This window comes from Embiotoca jacksoni, unplaced genomic scaffold, assembly GCF_022577435.1.
Source record: "Embiotoca jacksoni isolate LCO1_2020_lvr unplaced genomic scaffold, fEmbJac1.0.p SCAF_27, whole genome shotgun sequence".
Classification (NCBI taxonomy): domain Eukaryota; kingdom Metazoa; phylum Chordata; class Actinopteri; family Embiotocidae; genus Embiotoca; species Embiotoca jacksoni.
This window is the reverse complement of record NW_027185378.1, coordinates 4,706,569-4,724,676: the sequence shown is the minus strand read 5'-3', so window position 1 is coordinate 4,724,676 and position 18,108 is coordinate 4,706,569. Positions and strand designations below refer to the sequence as shown.

Sequence of the window (18,108 nt, the reverse complement as noted above, 5' to 3'; positions counted from 1 at the left end):
GATCCTCACTAATATCGGCAGATTCCAGTTGGGTACTTAAAAAAAAATTTTTTTTTTTTTTTTTTTTTGACAAATCTTTTGGAGCTTGGGGTCAACGTTCCATTGATACAAACATTTAGGCTTTTATTGCACTTAAACACCGTTGTCATCAACTCGAGTAATGTTATCTTCACTTCACCTGTCCCTCCTCTGCTCCTCTCCATATGTGTTTAGTGGGGGCAGAGCCCAGCACTTCATTAAACACAGACAGAGCAGAGGAGAGAAGGAAAACAAAGAGGAGACAAATTCAAAATCACATGATTGTTTTGGTTTGTTTTTATATATATATTTTTGTACATGCAAGACATGCAGCATTTGTTTCTGAAGCATGGCGTATCATATTATAACAAGTTGTAAAGTATGTTCTGTATTTGCAAAACAAAATGTACTAGTTTGTTAATGGTGTTTGGTATCTGTTAACCACACAGTGTTTGTTAGATAATTGTAGAGCATTTGTAAAACGTGTTTTGTTTGTTTGTTGAGTTTTGGCAAGAAAAGTAGCTCCATAAAAGTGTATATAGCAATCTTTCAGGAAGGGAAGGGTTGGAGGCATTTTACAGATGTAGAGAAGTGGGTGGGGTGGAGGAGCAGTATTGCTAGCAGAAGGAAAAGGTGGATGAGGAAGTGGGTCACTTACAGTTGCTCAAGAGAGACAAGCCCCTTAAATGCTTGTCTGTCAATTGATTGGATTTCATTCTTGTACAAATAGCTGAAAGGAGAGATAATCAGTAACATTAGTAACACACACACACTCACACACGATCATCTGAATTCTGCCTGGTTACATTGAAACAGCGGGATCTGATCAAATAACAAACTTTAAAGTTTAAAATACGTACAATGTGCTTTACTTTACATAATATTTCTTGTATATAAAAAATGCTGAGACTTACATTTACTAGTTTAGGTACACACAACATTATCCCGGTTGATATGTACAGCACTAGTTGTCGGCAAAATCTCTTTTCTACAAAGTAGCGAGTATTTGGAACAGTTTACAGATATCACTCACTGTAAACAATGAAAACTCGACGTGAGATTATACTGAGACTAAATGTCAAGTGTTATTGCTATATCTATAGTATTGTTACACAGCGTGTCCTCTGCAGATACAGAAGTGCTTGACCAAACAGCTCATTTGTGTTTCATCAAGCAATTCTGTATAGGTGAAGAGAATACATGCCTTGTGCTCCCAAAAGACTTCAGTGGACAGAATAGTGTGTGAGGAAATACATCAGAGATCAGTGTATTTAGTGAGTGTTTGTAATAGTATTAAAATTTTGTCCAACATCACACGGTAATAAAGTCAACATTGGCAACGTATAAAACAAGTAAATGCAACTCAACCAGATGCATTGTGCAATCAGATTGTTGACAGCTGAAGCGTAATCATATCGAATCGTAAGGTTGGTGAAGATTCACTATAAACGTATGGAGCATCACGCAGACGACACATACCCCTCCAAATGAGGTGATGTGCTGTCAATAAATGAATTGCATCAGGAGATTTGATTGTGTGTAATTTACTTAGGCTCACTCCTCAAAATCATTGCAGCACCTGGTTTCAGCATATTGGACGAGTGCTCCTAGTTTACTTTGGCATTTTATTTACTTTGTGTCAATAAGGAGATAAGTCTTGTATTTACTAGTATGCATACATTTTTTTAAAAAAAGGGTTATTAAAAAAGAATTATACAGTGGGTACGACAACTAAGAACACTATCAATATTATCATTCTATATTATTTATAGAATTTTATAGAATTTATATTAGCGTTTAGATGCCATCAAAAGTAAGTATTTTCCCTCTTAAGTCAGTGACCCTGACGTACTGCAGTCGGGTCAAGACCCGGTGAGGACTGCGAGCACCCAGATGAGCTTCCCTGAGATGGTTTCTGGCAGCTTGTGCTAAAAATGTTTGACTGTGCGAACCGACTGTTGCATCAACTGTCTGGGTGGTTGGCCTCTGACTCAGACAGATCTTACAGGTGAAGCTGCCAGATGTGGCGCTCCTGGGCTGGCATGGTTACACGTGGTCTGTGGTTGTGAGGCCGGTTGGATGTACGGCCAAATTCTCAAAAATGATGTTGGAGACAGGGAACACTTCTTGTTGACATTCGTGCAGCCAATCGCACGCTCTGTTAAAACCTGTGGTGTCTGTGGCATTTTGTCGCGTGATCAACGTGCACATTTAAGAGAAGCCTTTTATTGTGACCACTCCACGGAACACCTATGCAATAGTCATGCTGTTTAATATGCATATTGATGTGCCACACCTGTTAGGTGGATGGATGTGCTCACTAACACAGTTTTTAATACATTTCAGAGAAATAAAACTTCTTTGTACATAAAAAAAAAAAGGGTAAGAATCTCTTTCTTCAACTCTACTCTCTCTACTACTTCAAAAATAGAAGCAAAAACAAAAGTGTCGTGTTTATATTTTGCCGAGTGTAGGATCTGTTTCTAAAATAAATACACTCACGGACAACTACAAATGGAAGTAAAGCAAATACATAATTGGAAAAGGATAAATGAAACAGTCAAGGGTTCTGATAAAGAGGCACGATGACCTCTGTTTGACTTGTTTATGGTGGTGGCAGCTCTTCAGCCGCCCAATCGTTAGGTTTTGATGACATGAAAGATGACAAGGGGTGTACTTTACCGAGATCCAAAGGAAGTGAAGAGGTGAAATGGGGGCTACAATCTAACCCCCAGCTATAGCACACTGAATCGGCAGGAAGGGGCAAAGGGTGGAGGGACAGCTTAACCTAATCACAAAGGTTGGGGCAATGGTACAGGCTTTAGATCAAGTGTGCTTTAAAGTGAGAGGGGCTCTGTAATTAAAATAGTTACTAAATAGCTCCAGGGTTTAATTGCAACATAAAGAGGGGGGACGCATTTCGGGAATGTGTATTTTTGTGTTGTGCTTGTGACAGATGAAAAAAAAGAGCCCATGTTCCTTCTCCTGAGTGGAATTGATTTAGTCATGTGAGAAAGTAAATATTCCCCATGAAAATTGTTGCCTATAGACAAAGATGACATACTTAAATACAGTCAAAGGGAAAATTAACTTTACAAAATCAATAATTCAAAATAAAATATCAACAGTTCTAATCTGGAACATGGAATGGGCAATATTTGAAAAAAAGTTGGTACGCCTTTGTCCTCAGAAGCCTGTGTTACCCCCTTTAGCAGAAATAACGTCTTGTAGGCGCTTTGCATAATTGTCCAGCTATGACATCAGTTTGCTGAAATTTCTGACCTCTCTTCCTTTCAAAATTCCTTCAATTGCAAATGCCATGTAGGCACTATTTCAGGAAAACTAAATGTCCAAATAAGGTCAACAATTTCCATGGTCTGTCCCGGTAGGGCTGTCACGATCAGTTTTTGTTCAATTCCTTTTAAGCAACTCTCTATGATAGTATAAACCTAATCTTAGTTTAACAATATACATACAACTTTTGAAAAAGAGCCACTTGCATGGTTTTTGGCTTGGCAGGTGAATCCATGATGTTAATGCCAATAGGTACTCATAGTTTGGCACCTTGACACGAACGGTGGCGTCAATTCTACATCCACGTGCCGTCAAATCACAGCAGAGGAAGGGGCGCAGTGAGAGGACATCATTAAAATAGTTCCAGTCAAACCTCAAACTGGAGAAAACTACGTCAAAATAATGATGAAAACATATATTTTAGTTTCGCCCAGCTGTATTTATACACGTGTGGAAACAATTTTAACAATTATGCAAAATGATTGAGGTCAGCTCAAACAAACCGTATCAGGTGATTATGAAATATTTGTGAGAGGCATATGTACCAGTACTTACTTTTTCACATAACTCCATACGATCTTGTATCAGGTGCGCAGTGTTTGTTTGATTTTAGCTGGCTAGTAATATTTCCCTGGTGCAATCGCAATAATTAATGCAAATTTAACCCATCTTCGCAATATTTGCAGGAGCTTGCAATTGTGCAAACATTTTCATATGGCACAAAAGTACTCAATAGAAGCTGTTGAAGTAAATGTCGCACAACCTAAGCCTTTTTCAAATAAAACTTGCTATATCAGCAAAAATAACTCTTCTTCAACCTCTCCTCTCATCATCAAAACAAGATAAGATAAGGGATTGGGCTAGCTGGTTAACATGCGAGGTTTAGTGGATATCAGATTCCGCGCCATACAAATATATCTTTGACATAACATCATCACTGCAAATGGCTGTGGATAACTTTGGTTCATTTTACATATTGTGCTTTTAAATTAAAAAAAAAATAATTTAAAAACTAAGATGACCAAATATTATTCCCGCTATTTCTGTAAAGTGCAGTATGCTTGTTTTCATACTAAGTGATTACATTTGACTTTCTTCATTAGATGGTAATTAAAAAGAAACACTATTCTTTTCCTCAACTTGCAATTTTTCCCCAATTCACTTTGTCCCAGAGTTAGAATGCTGTATGTAGGCCGTCTGAAGTCCCAGCAGAGAAATTAGATCATATCTGACTGCAAAGACAGACACTGTACTCACCACAACTGAAACCAGTGGGATAATAATCTAAGTGACTAACAAGGTGAACAAACTGGCAATCCTACAAAAAAACCTTGAGGCTGCACAGGCCTGGAAACCACTTCTGTTCTCTTCTTTGCCTCCAGGTCATGACTTCCAGACACATAAGTACAGAGGATCAGACAAAAGGAGACCTTTCATTGCCACAATTTCCGTAAACTGCGCTGATACATTTTCACCAACTGAGCCGTCTAGCAACATCAGCTGTCCTTCACTTTATAGTCAATAAACAATCAGTAAAGGCATGTTTCTGCATGCTTCCTTTTCTGCTGATTGAACAAAAATAAAAACCTGTAACAGTGGCCCTCTGTCATCTGACAGAACAAAGATACTGCTTTGTTGTCTCAAAATGTACCGCTTGAACTTCTGAGCAAACAAAACTGATGAGAGCAACTTACAGATATTTGAGGTTTTCCAGGTCTTCGAATGCCCCCCTGGGAATCCTTCGTATATGATTGTTGTTGAGAAGGCTGTGAACAAAAGAAAATATGGGTTACTTGTGGTTACAAGATGGACAGAACGTTTTTTTGATGGCAAAATCATAACAGTAATACTGTACGTGTCACTGCAGTTCAAAGACTGATAGACTTCAGGATGTGTTATTGTTCAGTCTGAGGAACTGCAGCCTAAAACAAAGAAGTGCTGTTCAGGATACAGTGTAAATCCCTCAACAGACACATGGCTGGCTAATAGGAAAAGCTGGGATTTTCTTCTGTCTTAAAGGACTTTTCCACACTTCGAAACTAAAGCTCAGCACCAAGGCCATTGCCCTGCACATATGTTCATATTTATTAGCTATTATAGATATATAATGTGCAGGGAAACCTCTCGCTAGTATACTCCTCCAATGCACCACAGCATGCGGAGCCAGGGCATGATATATAGCATATGAATAATGTGTGCAAATATTTGAATAATGTGAGGTATGTTTGATTTATTACAGCATTCACCAGAAGGGTCTGCAAACAGTAAAATGTGGTCATCTCAAAGTACTGAAAAGGCCACATTAACTGACACGTGGACATTAGTTCTTTAAAAAAAAATGTAAATTTAACAGTTCATAGTTAAAGTTGCTTAACGCATATATCTTTGCTCATGCTGTATCAGCTTAGACATTTGGCATGCTGGAAATATGATAAACAACCCTGTGAGCGGAAGTGAACTAATACATTCCTTTAAGATTACGAGCTGACCTACAAGTGTGACAATCACAGCAGGACGGAGCAAGAATTAGTGTGTTGTGTGTGTGTGTGTGTGTGTGTGTGTGTGTGTGTGTGTGTGTGTGTGTGTGTGTGTGTGTGTGTGCGTGTGTGTTATACAAACTGTAGCATGTATTCAAGCTACAGTCACTCTGCAGAGTGTTGTTTTATAGAAATCTGTTTGATTGCTTGTCAGTAGTCGTCTTCTTGGGTCATTGACAATTCTTACCAAGAGGATGTCTGTCATTAGTCTGTCCGAACAGGAACAAAAAAAACAAAAAGAAAAAAACTTACAGTGTGTTGAGGTTCTTTAATCGTCTGAAAGAACCCGGTTGTATGTCCTTGATTTTGTTGAACCTCAGGTCTCTGCAAAACAGAAGGGAAATATGTTCATATTCAGAAAAGTATTTCATTAAGAACAGTTTCGAGAGGAGCTGTACAAAAACCTCAATAGTTATACTGGTAAGATTTCTTAAAAGTGTAGCGCGCAGCCATTACACATCTGCAGAAACTGAAGTCCACAGCAGAACCATCACATAATAATCCCGAAGGATAATTGAACACATTACTCATCTCACAAGAATGTCTTTGTAATGTCTTTAATCATGAGGGCAGATTTAAATAACATATGCCCCAAAGATAACAAGCACGAGGTGAGTTGCAGCACTCAGCAGGTTTCAGTATCTTTCTTCTTTTAACTTTCTAATTTAAAGAGGCTGTGTAATCATAACAATTTACCTTGACATGACACTAATCATCTTGGTTCTATACTAATTGACTGAGCATACCATCAGTATGACAAGCTAAATACTTTAATACAGCAATTAGCCAAGTAAAGGTGACATCTTTCTTCACCCCATGCAGCATTAGAAGCCACAGAAGGACAAGTTACATGAAATCTGAACGTCTTGTTTCAACAGTGATGTCATGTTTGTGGAATTTAGGTTCTAAGTCATCTGAACCTTTATCTAAGGCCATTTGCTAAATGTATTTGTATAAGATAAGCTCTGAAAATGAAACCACCCATTCATATGTGGACATTTTTTAGAAGGCTAAAGATTAAGTGCCTTTAAAAGAAAATCACTGTTTACACCGACCTCCCATTCTTCATAAAATCATTCACACCTTCTAATAATTCATGATTTTTTTTTTCTGACGTTCAAGCCAACACAATCATGGCAGAAGAGTTGTGCTTTTTTTTTTTTTTTACCCTGCATGGCATCCTCAGAGAAAAGCCTATTGAACACATCTCCGGCCATAGAGAGAAGGAAAGCTTTTGGAGGGAACCACACACACACAACAGATTTATCACTCAACTGAGGCATCAGTGAAATACACCAACCTTTTCTCCTCTAGAACGCTCAACTCCCCAAGTTGGGCCCGGGCTGTCTACCAACATTCTTGTTAGCCAATGACCTTCAAAAGTAAATAATCTAAGACTGGGTCACACAGACATAACATTGCCTACTTCACTGACTGTGCAAAACTGTCAAGACATCAGGGTGATGAGAGCCTTAAGATCAGTTTACAAGTTTACTTTCACTCTTTTTTTTTTCTTTCCCACCCCCCCCCTGTTAAAGGTATCCGGACTTCCCACGCTATTAAAACCATCCTGAACATACAGATTTAATTTTGATGCTATATTTTTCATTAGTTGAGTATTCATCTTGCCTACACCTTTTGTGAACAACAGGAAAAAGCATCATAAAGCTTTGCATTCCTGACTTCTAGCTTTTTGTGAAAATGTGAGCCAAAAAAAGAGAGATTTCATAGTCAGTGAGATGTTGATGGGTCATTCCCGCAGCAAAAAGCCTACACATATGGATCTAATCAGAGGAAGTCAAACTTTTTCATATGCTGACTTCCTTTTCAGCGTCTGTGAGCTATAGTGCAAGAATCTATTGGCGAAAACTGTCCTGAAACTGATGTGCTCGATGAGGAACGTCCTTGATATTGTCGTTTCTGGTGACATCTTTATAAGTGACAACTTTTAAGTTCTTGATAATGACGATAACACCTCAAATTAGGGATGTCAAGATCTCTGAAATTTGGTAGTCGATAACAATATCACTGAATTTTCTTGATTCTCAATACTAAATTTATCCCCAAAAATATAAATTGATCAAATAAATGCTTTTGGTTTTTCAATATAAACTCTTTGATTTAAAAAAAAAAAAAAAAAAAGCTGCTTTACTCAGTGTGCTAACATGCACATTAGATTTGACCGGCTGACTGGTATAAAATGGTTGCCTACCGTCGTCATAAGCAGCGCCTAACTCACTTCATGAGCTGTCGCTACGTTGGCCTTTAATATCGTTGTGCGTGAAGCATCGCTACAACACGTGCGGCTCTTTGAGGATATGAACATTTGGATGACATTTTATTCATATAAAGTTAAAAAACATAACTCTCTCCTTTAATTATGCGTACAGATCTGAACGTCATCTTCTGAGCTCCTTGGAAAACCTGGGAGGGTTTCCTCCTTTTGTGACAAATGCTCTGTGACAACGTTTGCTTCCTGGATTCTGGCAGTACGTGTCATCTGACTCAAAACGCTAAATACTTCCGTACACTGCTCGGGGTGTTTTTATTAAGTTAAAAGGAGACCTGTGGCTGCAACTGCATTTACTGCTGCCACTTTAAATGTAAATGTCAAATATCTCCGGTACATACAACAGCATTAACTAACAAGCATCATCACATCCTCTGAATTCTGGCATCAACTTGGTACTCCTACTTAAAATAACTGAACCATTGCTGATTACAATTTCAAAATGAATCAACAGTATTTGAGCTACGTATAGCATTGACCAAACCGTAGTACCTCACAGTCGGAAAGTTTGAACAAAAGCTCGGCATCCACAAGCAATTGGCGCTAAGAAAATGACGGTATCGAGAAACTATAAAAAAAAAAAAAAACATGTTAAATCGAGAGGGGTGATGGAAAGAAAAAGTACGGGCCCATTCAAAAAAATACAAACACCTCTCTCCAGAGTGCACTGTCCAGACATGCGCTACCTGCCCGTAAGTCACAAACGATGAGGGCAAAGAAGAGGAGGTGGGGCAGCAGGCCGGTTCAGGCAGCACCCATCTGAGGAGCAAACATGAAAGCAATGGTTCTGATTTTGGCTGAGAAAAGTCCTCTACACACTTCTTATGATGGACTATTGGCCAAAAAAAAGTTTAAAGAACACATTCTCGCCGATATCGAAACCTATTAAAACCTATTAAAACCCCTTGAGAGATGATGCCGTGACTACAATCACTATTCACTGCTGTGAGTGAATGAGAGGTTGTTAACCGGACTGGACTTAATTTGTCCTGGTTGGTGGCCATGTTATTTTGGCTCCGTGTGTGTGTGTGTGTGTGTGTGTGTGTCTCACTTTCACAGCTGAGGTGGCTGAGCGTTCTTTGCAGTGAACGCTAAATGAGGTCCCATCGGAGTGTTATCTGTGGCAGCAGGGTGTGTTTCAGCTGTTGACTGAAGAGAAACAGAGGCTTAGCTGACCACAATGTCAGGAAGTACTGAAATTCAAGACATCGGCGCCAATATATATATCCTACAAATGCTCTGGAGCTCGCAGCGAGTGAGATTAAAAATGGGAAAACTTTGGATCGTGGAAATGCCAGCGCTGGTACTCTGAACTGTGCTGTACTTTTTTTTTTTTAGTTTTGTCTCTCCACCATAACCACAAACACATCTACAATTTACACCTGAATTACCTACTCAGGGGGATGAGTTGTTTTTGTGACACTAACTCATAAGATTAACACTAAGATGAATGCTCTTTTTGTAAGCATGAATCTACAAAAATTCAACAGGAGATAGGGCTGGGCAATGCATTACATTTTTATATATATATATATATTTTTTTTTTTTTAACAGAGATATAGAGTAAGGTTATACAATATAAATGAATGTTATGTTACACAGCCCACCGTGAAGCCGCACCACTGTTTGCACCTGTGCTCTGTGACTTTTCTCTTTCCGACATTGCGTGAAGCTGCGAGGAGCTCGTGTCGGATTTCACCGCAGACTTCTTGGCGCTCCGACAAGTTGATTTGCCTAATTAATAATTGCTCACTGCCACAAGGTTCTGCATTGACTCCAGTAGGTGCAGCTGCAGGTTGGTTGATAATTCGTAGGCCTCTGCTCCCTTCACACAGCCACTCTTGCTGGAGCCACTGAGTCTTCTCTCCATCATGGCGACTAAACCACATTCAGCTAAACTCCACGCAAGAGAGAACAGGAGAGAGACCTGCTAAGCTAAAGTAACCTGCAGATCTAAATAAGCTTGTTAAACCACTGTGGGATGAGGAAAAAAAAAAAAAAAAAAAAAAAAAAAAAACGCAAAGAGAAAGAGTTCTTGAGCAGAACTGGTGCAAGTTTAAATATACAACTGGTTATTAACCACTGTAATAAAAAAAAAAGAAAGAAAGAGAAACTGGGTTGAAACAGCAACACTGCTACTAACAGACACTCTGGCAACCAGAAATGAGACAATACATGAGTCTGTTATTAATGTTTTAACCAACGAAAAGGAACATCCTAGGAAATATGCCTATTCATATTTAATATAAGCTATTTATTTGATTTCATTTACATGTTTTTCAGCTGTATATTTTCAAACAGGGAACGAAATCCTGTCTTAGCGGTTTATTTTCATCACGCTGCTTTAATTAAAGTGCTTGTGACATCTCACATGTGTCTTTGACTTACAATGGAACATTTAGCCCACTCCGATGAACATACTAAGATTGTGTATCACCATTCAGCCAAAATGTAGCCTATTGAGACCTGATTTCTTTTTCTGGTCAATATCGCCAAGCCCTAAGCAGAGGTACTGATTGATGGTCTCCAAAGCTGCTTTGTGATTGTTTAGAAACAAGAGAAAAAGCCAGGGGAGGAGAATGACTCAGTACACAAAGGGGAAAAAATACAGGAAGAAGAATTGGGAGGACATTTAGTGAAGAAAGAAAAAACAAACAAACAAAAAAAACCTTTTCAAAACCCTTCTTCAGCAAATACGACGAGAAACCACTGGAATGTTGTCGCAAATAATTTGCACAGATTGCTGAACATTTTATATTTGTTCCGTGACTTATTAAAACAGTCTGTTAACTCCCATTAATGTGTTTTGATGGCACCATGCCAGAGGGAACTATAAAACAGCGAGGCTAACAACCCTTGCAGAGAAGGGGCTGACAGACTCTTCAAGATTTCGCCAAAACAAAAGGCCTGAAAATGAATGGCTTCCCGGGCTCAGTAATGAAGTATCCGTGGGAAATTGACAACAATAGCATCATTAAGAGGTAGAAAAACAGACAATTTGATTTCGATTTTAAAAGAGAGAAGTTTTTGATTTACATAAAACCGGATGTTAAACCCAAAATGCCATGCTTTTATGAACAGTCACTAAAAACCACCAGCTTAATATTGTGTGCGTCCCCCTCTAACCGGTCGAGGTATGGACATCAAGACCACATAGCTCTTTAAATTCCTGCTAGTTGTGAGATGTTGCCTCCAAGAATCAGATTTGTGTTTCCTGCAAATCCCACAGACGCTCGATCACATCGACAATCGGGGTAATTTGGAGGCCGAGTTAACGCCATGAACGTTTCATTCTGTTCCTTGAAAAAAAACATTTGGAACACTGTTTTTCACTGTGGCAGGGACACATTATACTGCTGAAAGTGGTCACCCATCAGGCAATACCATTGCCATGAACGGTTGTTCTTGGTCTATAACAATGTCTAGGTATGTAGTACGGTGACATCCACATGAATGCCAGGACTCCAATTTTTTTTCCAGCAGAACATTGCTCAGAAATTCTGAACTCGAGTCTTTCATAACGGCCGTTCACAAACCAACGGGTGACCCACATAGGAGGAATAACAGTAGTTACTGGTCAATGTGTCAGTATAAGCATTTAACGAGCCTGCAGCTGCACTCTGGTTGAAATATTAACAAACACTGACAGTCCTCACCTAACATGAAGGCATCAGCTCAGAGATTCTAAAGTGAACACGCATGACCGGACAATGGCAGCACAAAAATCTTAGAAGAAATATGTATATTCACCTGCCAAAGGCCTCCATTCAATCCCCAAATTTTAAAGTTAGTAATGAAGGAAAATGACCCGAAACCTGCCATTTGAACCTGCCTTGAACCTTGAATCGGTAAGTGATGAAAAACAACTGTGTCTGACACCTCAGAAAGAGTTGACATGCAATCAAAAGCTTGTTGATCTTTGAGAGAAGTTGTATACACAACTTCTACATTTTAACATGACTGACTTGGTGTTCCAAGATGCCGGGCACGCCTGGGTTCTAACCGACTCGCAAACACACATGCAACTATTCCATTGTGGTGGAAAACAATGTATTCAATTCCTGATAGGCGACTGGTATTTCTGTATTAACGCAACTCGTCAGAACTGCTATTCTGTGCAGATGATTAACATCTTATTATTTGACCATTAAAAGACTGATTTAAAATATATAGTTCTCAAAGACTCTTAAGCGCTAGTGGCAGCCTGCTGCAGCAGCTCCCCCCTGAGAGCCCCCCCCCTGCTGTAGTGAAGAAATTTCCCCTCGGGGATTAATAAAGTGTATAAAATCAAATCAAAAATAAAAGTTATTTAATGGCGCTCTTACTCAAAAGTGAAGAGCCATAGTTCAGTGTGGTACTACAAGGAAACCTCCCTCAATTTGTCCGTGGTAATCCATGTTTTATTAAAATCTTTCTGATGAAAATTAACCCTTATCTTGTTTTACTTAGCAACAATCTTGCTCTCCATGATTTCACAGGTTAAGTATGTGGCTCAAGTATGTGGGAACGCCACAAGTGATTTGAACTCGCTGTTCTCTGAAAATGTAGCAACAAAATGCAGAGAGGGCTGATGGAAAAATCAGCAGAACCCAGTGAACTTGTGACCAGTTGTACCACCACAAGCACTGCTGTAAGCAAAGGAAACTGGTGAAGTGGAAGACCTACTTTCAACAACAATGTGCCCATTAAATCCCGCTCATGACGGTGCGAATGAGACTAATGTGGCCAACTTCTGCATCAGAGGTGGCAGCCGGAGCCAATTAATGCGCAATAATCAGCGTGTGAACAGATTATGGATTAATAGATTAAGACAAAAATCACCAACCAATCCCGATTCTGAAAATCCTGACAATCTTTACTTTAGCTGGATGAAGTTTGTCGTTGCTGACCTTTTTTTCTCTTCTTCTTCTGGATCTACGTGATGTGACAGTTTGTTGCTGAGCTGTCAGATTTGGGCTCGATGTTTTGTTTCTGCTGAGACAATACTGTACGAGTGCAAACATGGCATGAACCGTACGTTACGTTTGGACCGGAATGTGTATTCACAAAGCAAACAAAACCAAAAAACATACGAAGCAGAACTGCGCAAATAGGCACTATATCTGCAAGGGCAATTTCAGAGAGAGGTTTCTGTAAAATTCTTGTCTGAGCCACGACAATGAGCGAACCTGGCCGCCGCCCAACTCAACCAGCATCTGAGTGCCATGTGTGCACCTCTTCTCTCGTTCTCTCCCTCTCCCTCCAGTCAGGAGAGTCGTTAAGCTTTGTGACACACGCCCAAGTGGACAAGCCAAGGACTCTCAGGCGTGCGTGAGTCATTCTTACTTAAACAAGAACATTGCTGGCTCCTTGCTTGGTTGTAGCAACAGTTAACCAGGATGTCCAAACATGGCTGTGATGGTTCTCTGCAAAACATATCCTGTGGTAGAAATGACAAGGATTTGCTTCTTGTCGAGGGAGTGCTGGAGCCTGTCAAAAAATCACAAGACATTACATTACATTTAGCTGACGCTTTTATCCAAAGACAGCTCTGGACCAGAACATAAAGCTGAGGGGGCCATGACAATTAAAATGAGCTGGAGTGATTCTCTGAGAGGGGAGACAAGTCATACATACCAGCCACAAATGGTGAACCAATTGGCCAAACAAATTGAAGTCGATGCATGGCAAGCCTCAATAACTCTAACAACAGACATTAACTCCATCTGCTAGAGACCAGCTCCAGTTCTTGTCATCCCGGGTCTATTTTCTAGGTTCTCTGACGATCAGGACAGCTGACCGAGTTTATTATTCCATCACATCCGTGCTCGTCACTTGCACTTACCTCACTTACCCAATACTCCACATTACAATGGGCTCAGGTGGGAGCGCTGCTTTCCAAAAGTCCAACACAACAATCCATCCCAACCATTACAATGACAACGTTTACAGTAGTTTAATTTATGTTTTTGTTGCACTGTGTCCACAATTATTGCCATTCACATCCAACAGTTTATTCTTTAGCTGACTGGCTGCTGGTCTTATGTCTCATTTAGGTCCGATCACACATGCAACAGGTCACGTTTGCACTGATCTGCTGAAGTAAGTGCATTCCTTTTTTCTTTTTTTTTCCTTGTTGTACAAAAGTTTACATTTTAGACATCATAATAGAATTAATTAAAATCAGATAATGACCGAACCTCGCCACACAACCAAGACAAAGGACAAACATACTCCAATTTGAATAAGACTCGCAGTCTCTGCTTCATGTTTGTTTGTGTTCATTGATAAAGAAGTTGTCCTAGTAACCTCTAGGATAGTATCCCATCAAACGGGTTTTACACATTTATGCAGCGCGGTAAACTTTGAACTCTAGAGAGTAAAATAAGGTTTATGTTTAAAATAAGCAGAATCAGCATTTGTCCAAGATAAATGTTGTGACCAATTTAGAAGAAATATGAAATGCCCCCCTCCCCAAATTCACCAGCTGTCCTGCTTTGGATGGTGCAGCAGGAAGAGGCCAGCAGAGTTTCTTTCAACAACTATCTTGGGCACAATCTCCCTGTGCAAATGAGCAAAGCTTTGGGGGGATTTCTGGCTTTGCATTCCATAATGCTGCAGAGACTGAGTGCCTCACAAAACCTGACAGCAGCAAATTCCAATGGGACTCCACTTACTCTCCCTGACTCACTAATACTGTCACTCAGTCAGACCGGGCCACTGTTCGGGGGCAGAGAACCGGGTGAGGGAGGGGGAAAGAACATTAAGACATTAAAACAGAGAACATTGGCTGATTAGACAGAGATGATGGAAAGTCGATAACCCCGTGACACCGTGATACAAATCCACATTGGAATTATTCACCAGCATCCGCAAACACCAAGATTCCACTCATGATCTGGACTCTCAATCCATTCAATACAGCAATTCTCCAAACTCACACAACTGCAAACGTCTATAACGGCATACAGTTTCAAAATGGCTGTTTATGCTAAAAAAAAAAAAAAAAAGGAAAAAAAAAGTCATCTTCATCATGATATACTAGATGCCACATGCATACCATACACTGAAATACAAGCACAATGCTTGGAGCTAAAAAAACATGCCACTTGATACATTTTTTTTTTTTTTTTTGCATTAACAGATTCATAACACATCCAGTATGTAGAGTGTGTGTAGTACAGCAGTGTCGCAAAGGGGTATTTGTGTTTAACATCACATAATCCTACACTTAAAGGACCATTAAAATCAGACAAAAATATGTGCTCCATATTTGAACTTCTTTCCATTGGCAAACGGCCAATGTCATACAAATATGTAGGACTTTTCATGTTGAGCCTTTTTGGAGCTGCGAGGGTAGTAATACCAGTAAAACTGCCACTTTATATTTGATGTTGGCAAAATAGTGTTGATGTAACATAATTTACTATTTTTGCTTCACACGGAGAGTCCGTAGAGAAAACAGCTGATGAATAAATGTAGCCCATAAAGAACAACCCCCCCCTCCATGTGTTTTAGCCCGTGTGTCATACAGAAAACTTCTTGGCAAAGAGTCCGTGCAGTAATATTTCTGAAGATTTTTTTTTTATTATTATTTTTGAAGTGGCCCAAAAACAACAAAATGTGATGTTTAGAGATTCATGAAGAAACTGCTAAAAACCATCACCTTAGCAACTTTGTTACATGAACGGTGTTTCCTGTTGTCCAGCTGAACAGAAAAAAAAAAAAAAAAATCAAACGGAGATGAAAAAGAAAAGCAACACCACTTTACATGGCTGTACTTTTGCGGCCTAACACGAACCCGGTGGCGCCGAGGTGTGTGGACAGGTGTGTCGAAAAGATAAAGGTAAAAGATGCGCGTGTGCGGTGCAATTTTGGTGCCATTTTTTAAAAAATTTTTTAGGTGAAATCAGACCTGTGTTTTTCCCGCCAGCTCAAACGAGATCTAAGATGAAAGCGAACTCTTTGGGAATGAATGCGAATCAGGCATATGGCGTGCGTGCAAGTAGCCAGATAACGTAAAAGGCACTCGGGTTAACTACGAATGGATTGTATTTAAACTGCGCATGGAGGGGTAACAATTCAAAAGGCTTTTCGTCTACTCGTCTAATTCAGCAATCTACCCATCGGGACAAGGCCAAAGGGTGTGACACTGCCATTTAATGTGCAAGACGTTCGGGCAAACTGCAGCCATTTGATGAATGAGTGGAAAGCTCCTGATTGTAATTCATCCTTCTTCAGCCATTACCAAAGCAGTTATAAAGGGGATAAGAGAAGCTGTTTTGATTCGTCAAGTCGGCTCTGACACACCTCCTAATTACCTATTCCTCCTACTTTTACCGCCACAGATATGCTCTCATTTGTGTTCACCAAAAAAAAAAGAAAAAAAAAAAGAAAAAAAAGTTGGTCATGCCTACGTCCTGCTCCGAGCGCGCAGAAAATGGTAAAGACCTGCGTTCGCGCGGTGTCTAAATTGAAGAAAATAGGAGCCCGAACAATACAAACAAGCCAGAGCGTTTTCATTCGCTACGCCACGGGGGGAAACGAGTGAGCATTCTCCAGAGCCAGCGCAGCACGGCGGAGACAGATGTGGCTAAGCTGCAGTGGTATAAACTCGCTCAGGAAACTGTGATCTTTGCAATTGCAATAACGAATGCATGCTCAACCTTTCTCAGCACGTCCGCCAGAGCTCGCAAAATTGGCAAACTCCCCGCCACCTCCTTGCTGCGAAGGTTCTCAGAAGCTCTGCTGAAGGCATTATTGCACACAGCTGTCCTTTCCACAAAAAAAACAAAAGACTATCAACAAAAATAACTTCTCATTGATAGTCAGCAGGGCTCTGCCAGATGACTGGAAAAGATGACAAAACTGGGAAGTGATGAGGTTTATATGGGGAATGTGGTGTACATGCACCCTTTCAGCAGTCCACGCTTCATTTCTTTGCATTCACATGTATTGAATTACTATTATTTAAAAATAATTTGAAGGATGACATTTTTAACTTGTCATCAGAGATGTTTTTTTTTTTTAAAGCTGTCACTTTTATGACTTAAGAATTTTTTTTTTTTTTTGTAAATTCAAGCACATGGTTCTTTAAGTGGATTTTTTTTTTTTTAAAAAGATGAGAACTAAAATCTTTCCAGCTGATTTCTGTTATGTGCAGTATGCTTCTCCCAGGAAGTGATTACATACGACTTCCTTTATTAGATAATAGTTTTAAAAAAAAATGTAAAAAAAAAGAAGCAATTTTCTCCTATACTTGAAATTTTGCAAATTCCCTAATTTTACCACAAATAATTTAATAAAATCAATAATAAAACTGAACGAAATCCCTCCAGTCCAGATTTATGGCTTATATGGAGGATCATCACACTCGTATGATATCATCATTTTAAATTCCTGGATTGGCATTCTGGTAAAATGCAGTCCCCATACCTGTACATATATAGCTCCAGGTCACATGTCTACACACACACACACAAAAAAAAAAGCTTAACCAAAACTTACTGAACCCTGAAAACCTCTCACTGTCCAAACGAATAGCTTTTCAAAACTAGTAAAATTAGAAGTCGACACTGTACACTCCTCTACATACAATGGATGACATGAACGTGGCCTGCAGTGTTGTACAAGGCTTAATTTGACCAGTAAACAGGATGCCAAACTTCAAACAGCGCCTTCGGTGACCTCATCGCATTGAACATCTTATGCTACAGAGTGAGGGAAGGCTGGAAAGGAAGGGCATTCACGTCCTGACATGACAGCTGAGCAAACGGAGTGAAGGGACAAAGTACCTGCAGCTTCAAAGCTCAACCAGCATGAAAGCTTCTGGGAAAACCACAGCGTGCTCTCCCGCTCTGATCAGCCCTCTAACAGATCTGGGAACATCCTACAGGACACTTCCAACTATTCTTTCCTTCGGTGTGGTAAAGAGTGGATTTTCATCTCCCCTCCTGGGGTGGGGTGGGGGGGGGGGGGTGTCCGTGCAGA

The 18,108-nt window shown here is 39.8% G+C and overlaps 1 protein-coding gene across 3 annotated transcripts in view; it reads right to left on the bottom strand.

Annotated features, from left to right (window-relative positions):
• The window catches only part of LOC138205151 (peroxidasin homolog), a 50,692-nt gene that overhangs the window by 31,207 nt on the left and 1,377 nt on the right, over positions 1–18,108 (bottom strand). For 2 of the 3 annotated variants that reach the window (XM_069160893.1, XM_069160896.1), the window contains exons 2-4: positions 6,102–6,173; positions 5,007–5,078; positions 677–748 (exon numbers count right to left, since the gene is read on the bottom strand). In XM_069160893.1, coding sequence (XP_069016994.1) covers positions 677–748; positions 5,007–5,078; positions 6,102–6,173 — 216 coding nt within the window. The remainder of the gene's footprint in view (positions 1–676; positions 749–5,006; positions 5,079–6,101; positions 6,174–18,108) is intronic. The other variant, XM_069160894.1, reaches the window with a different exon arrangement.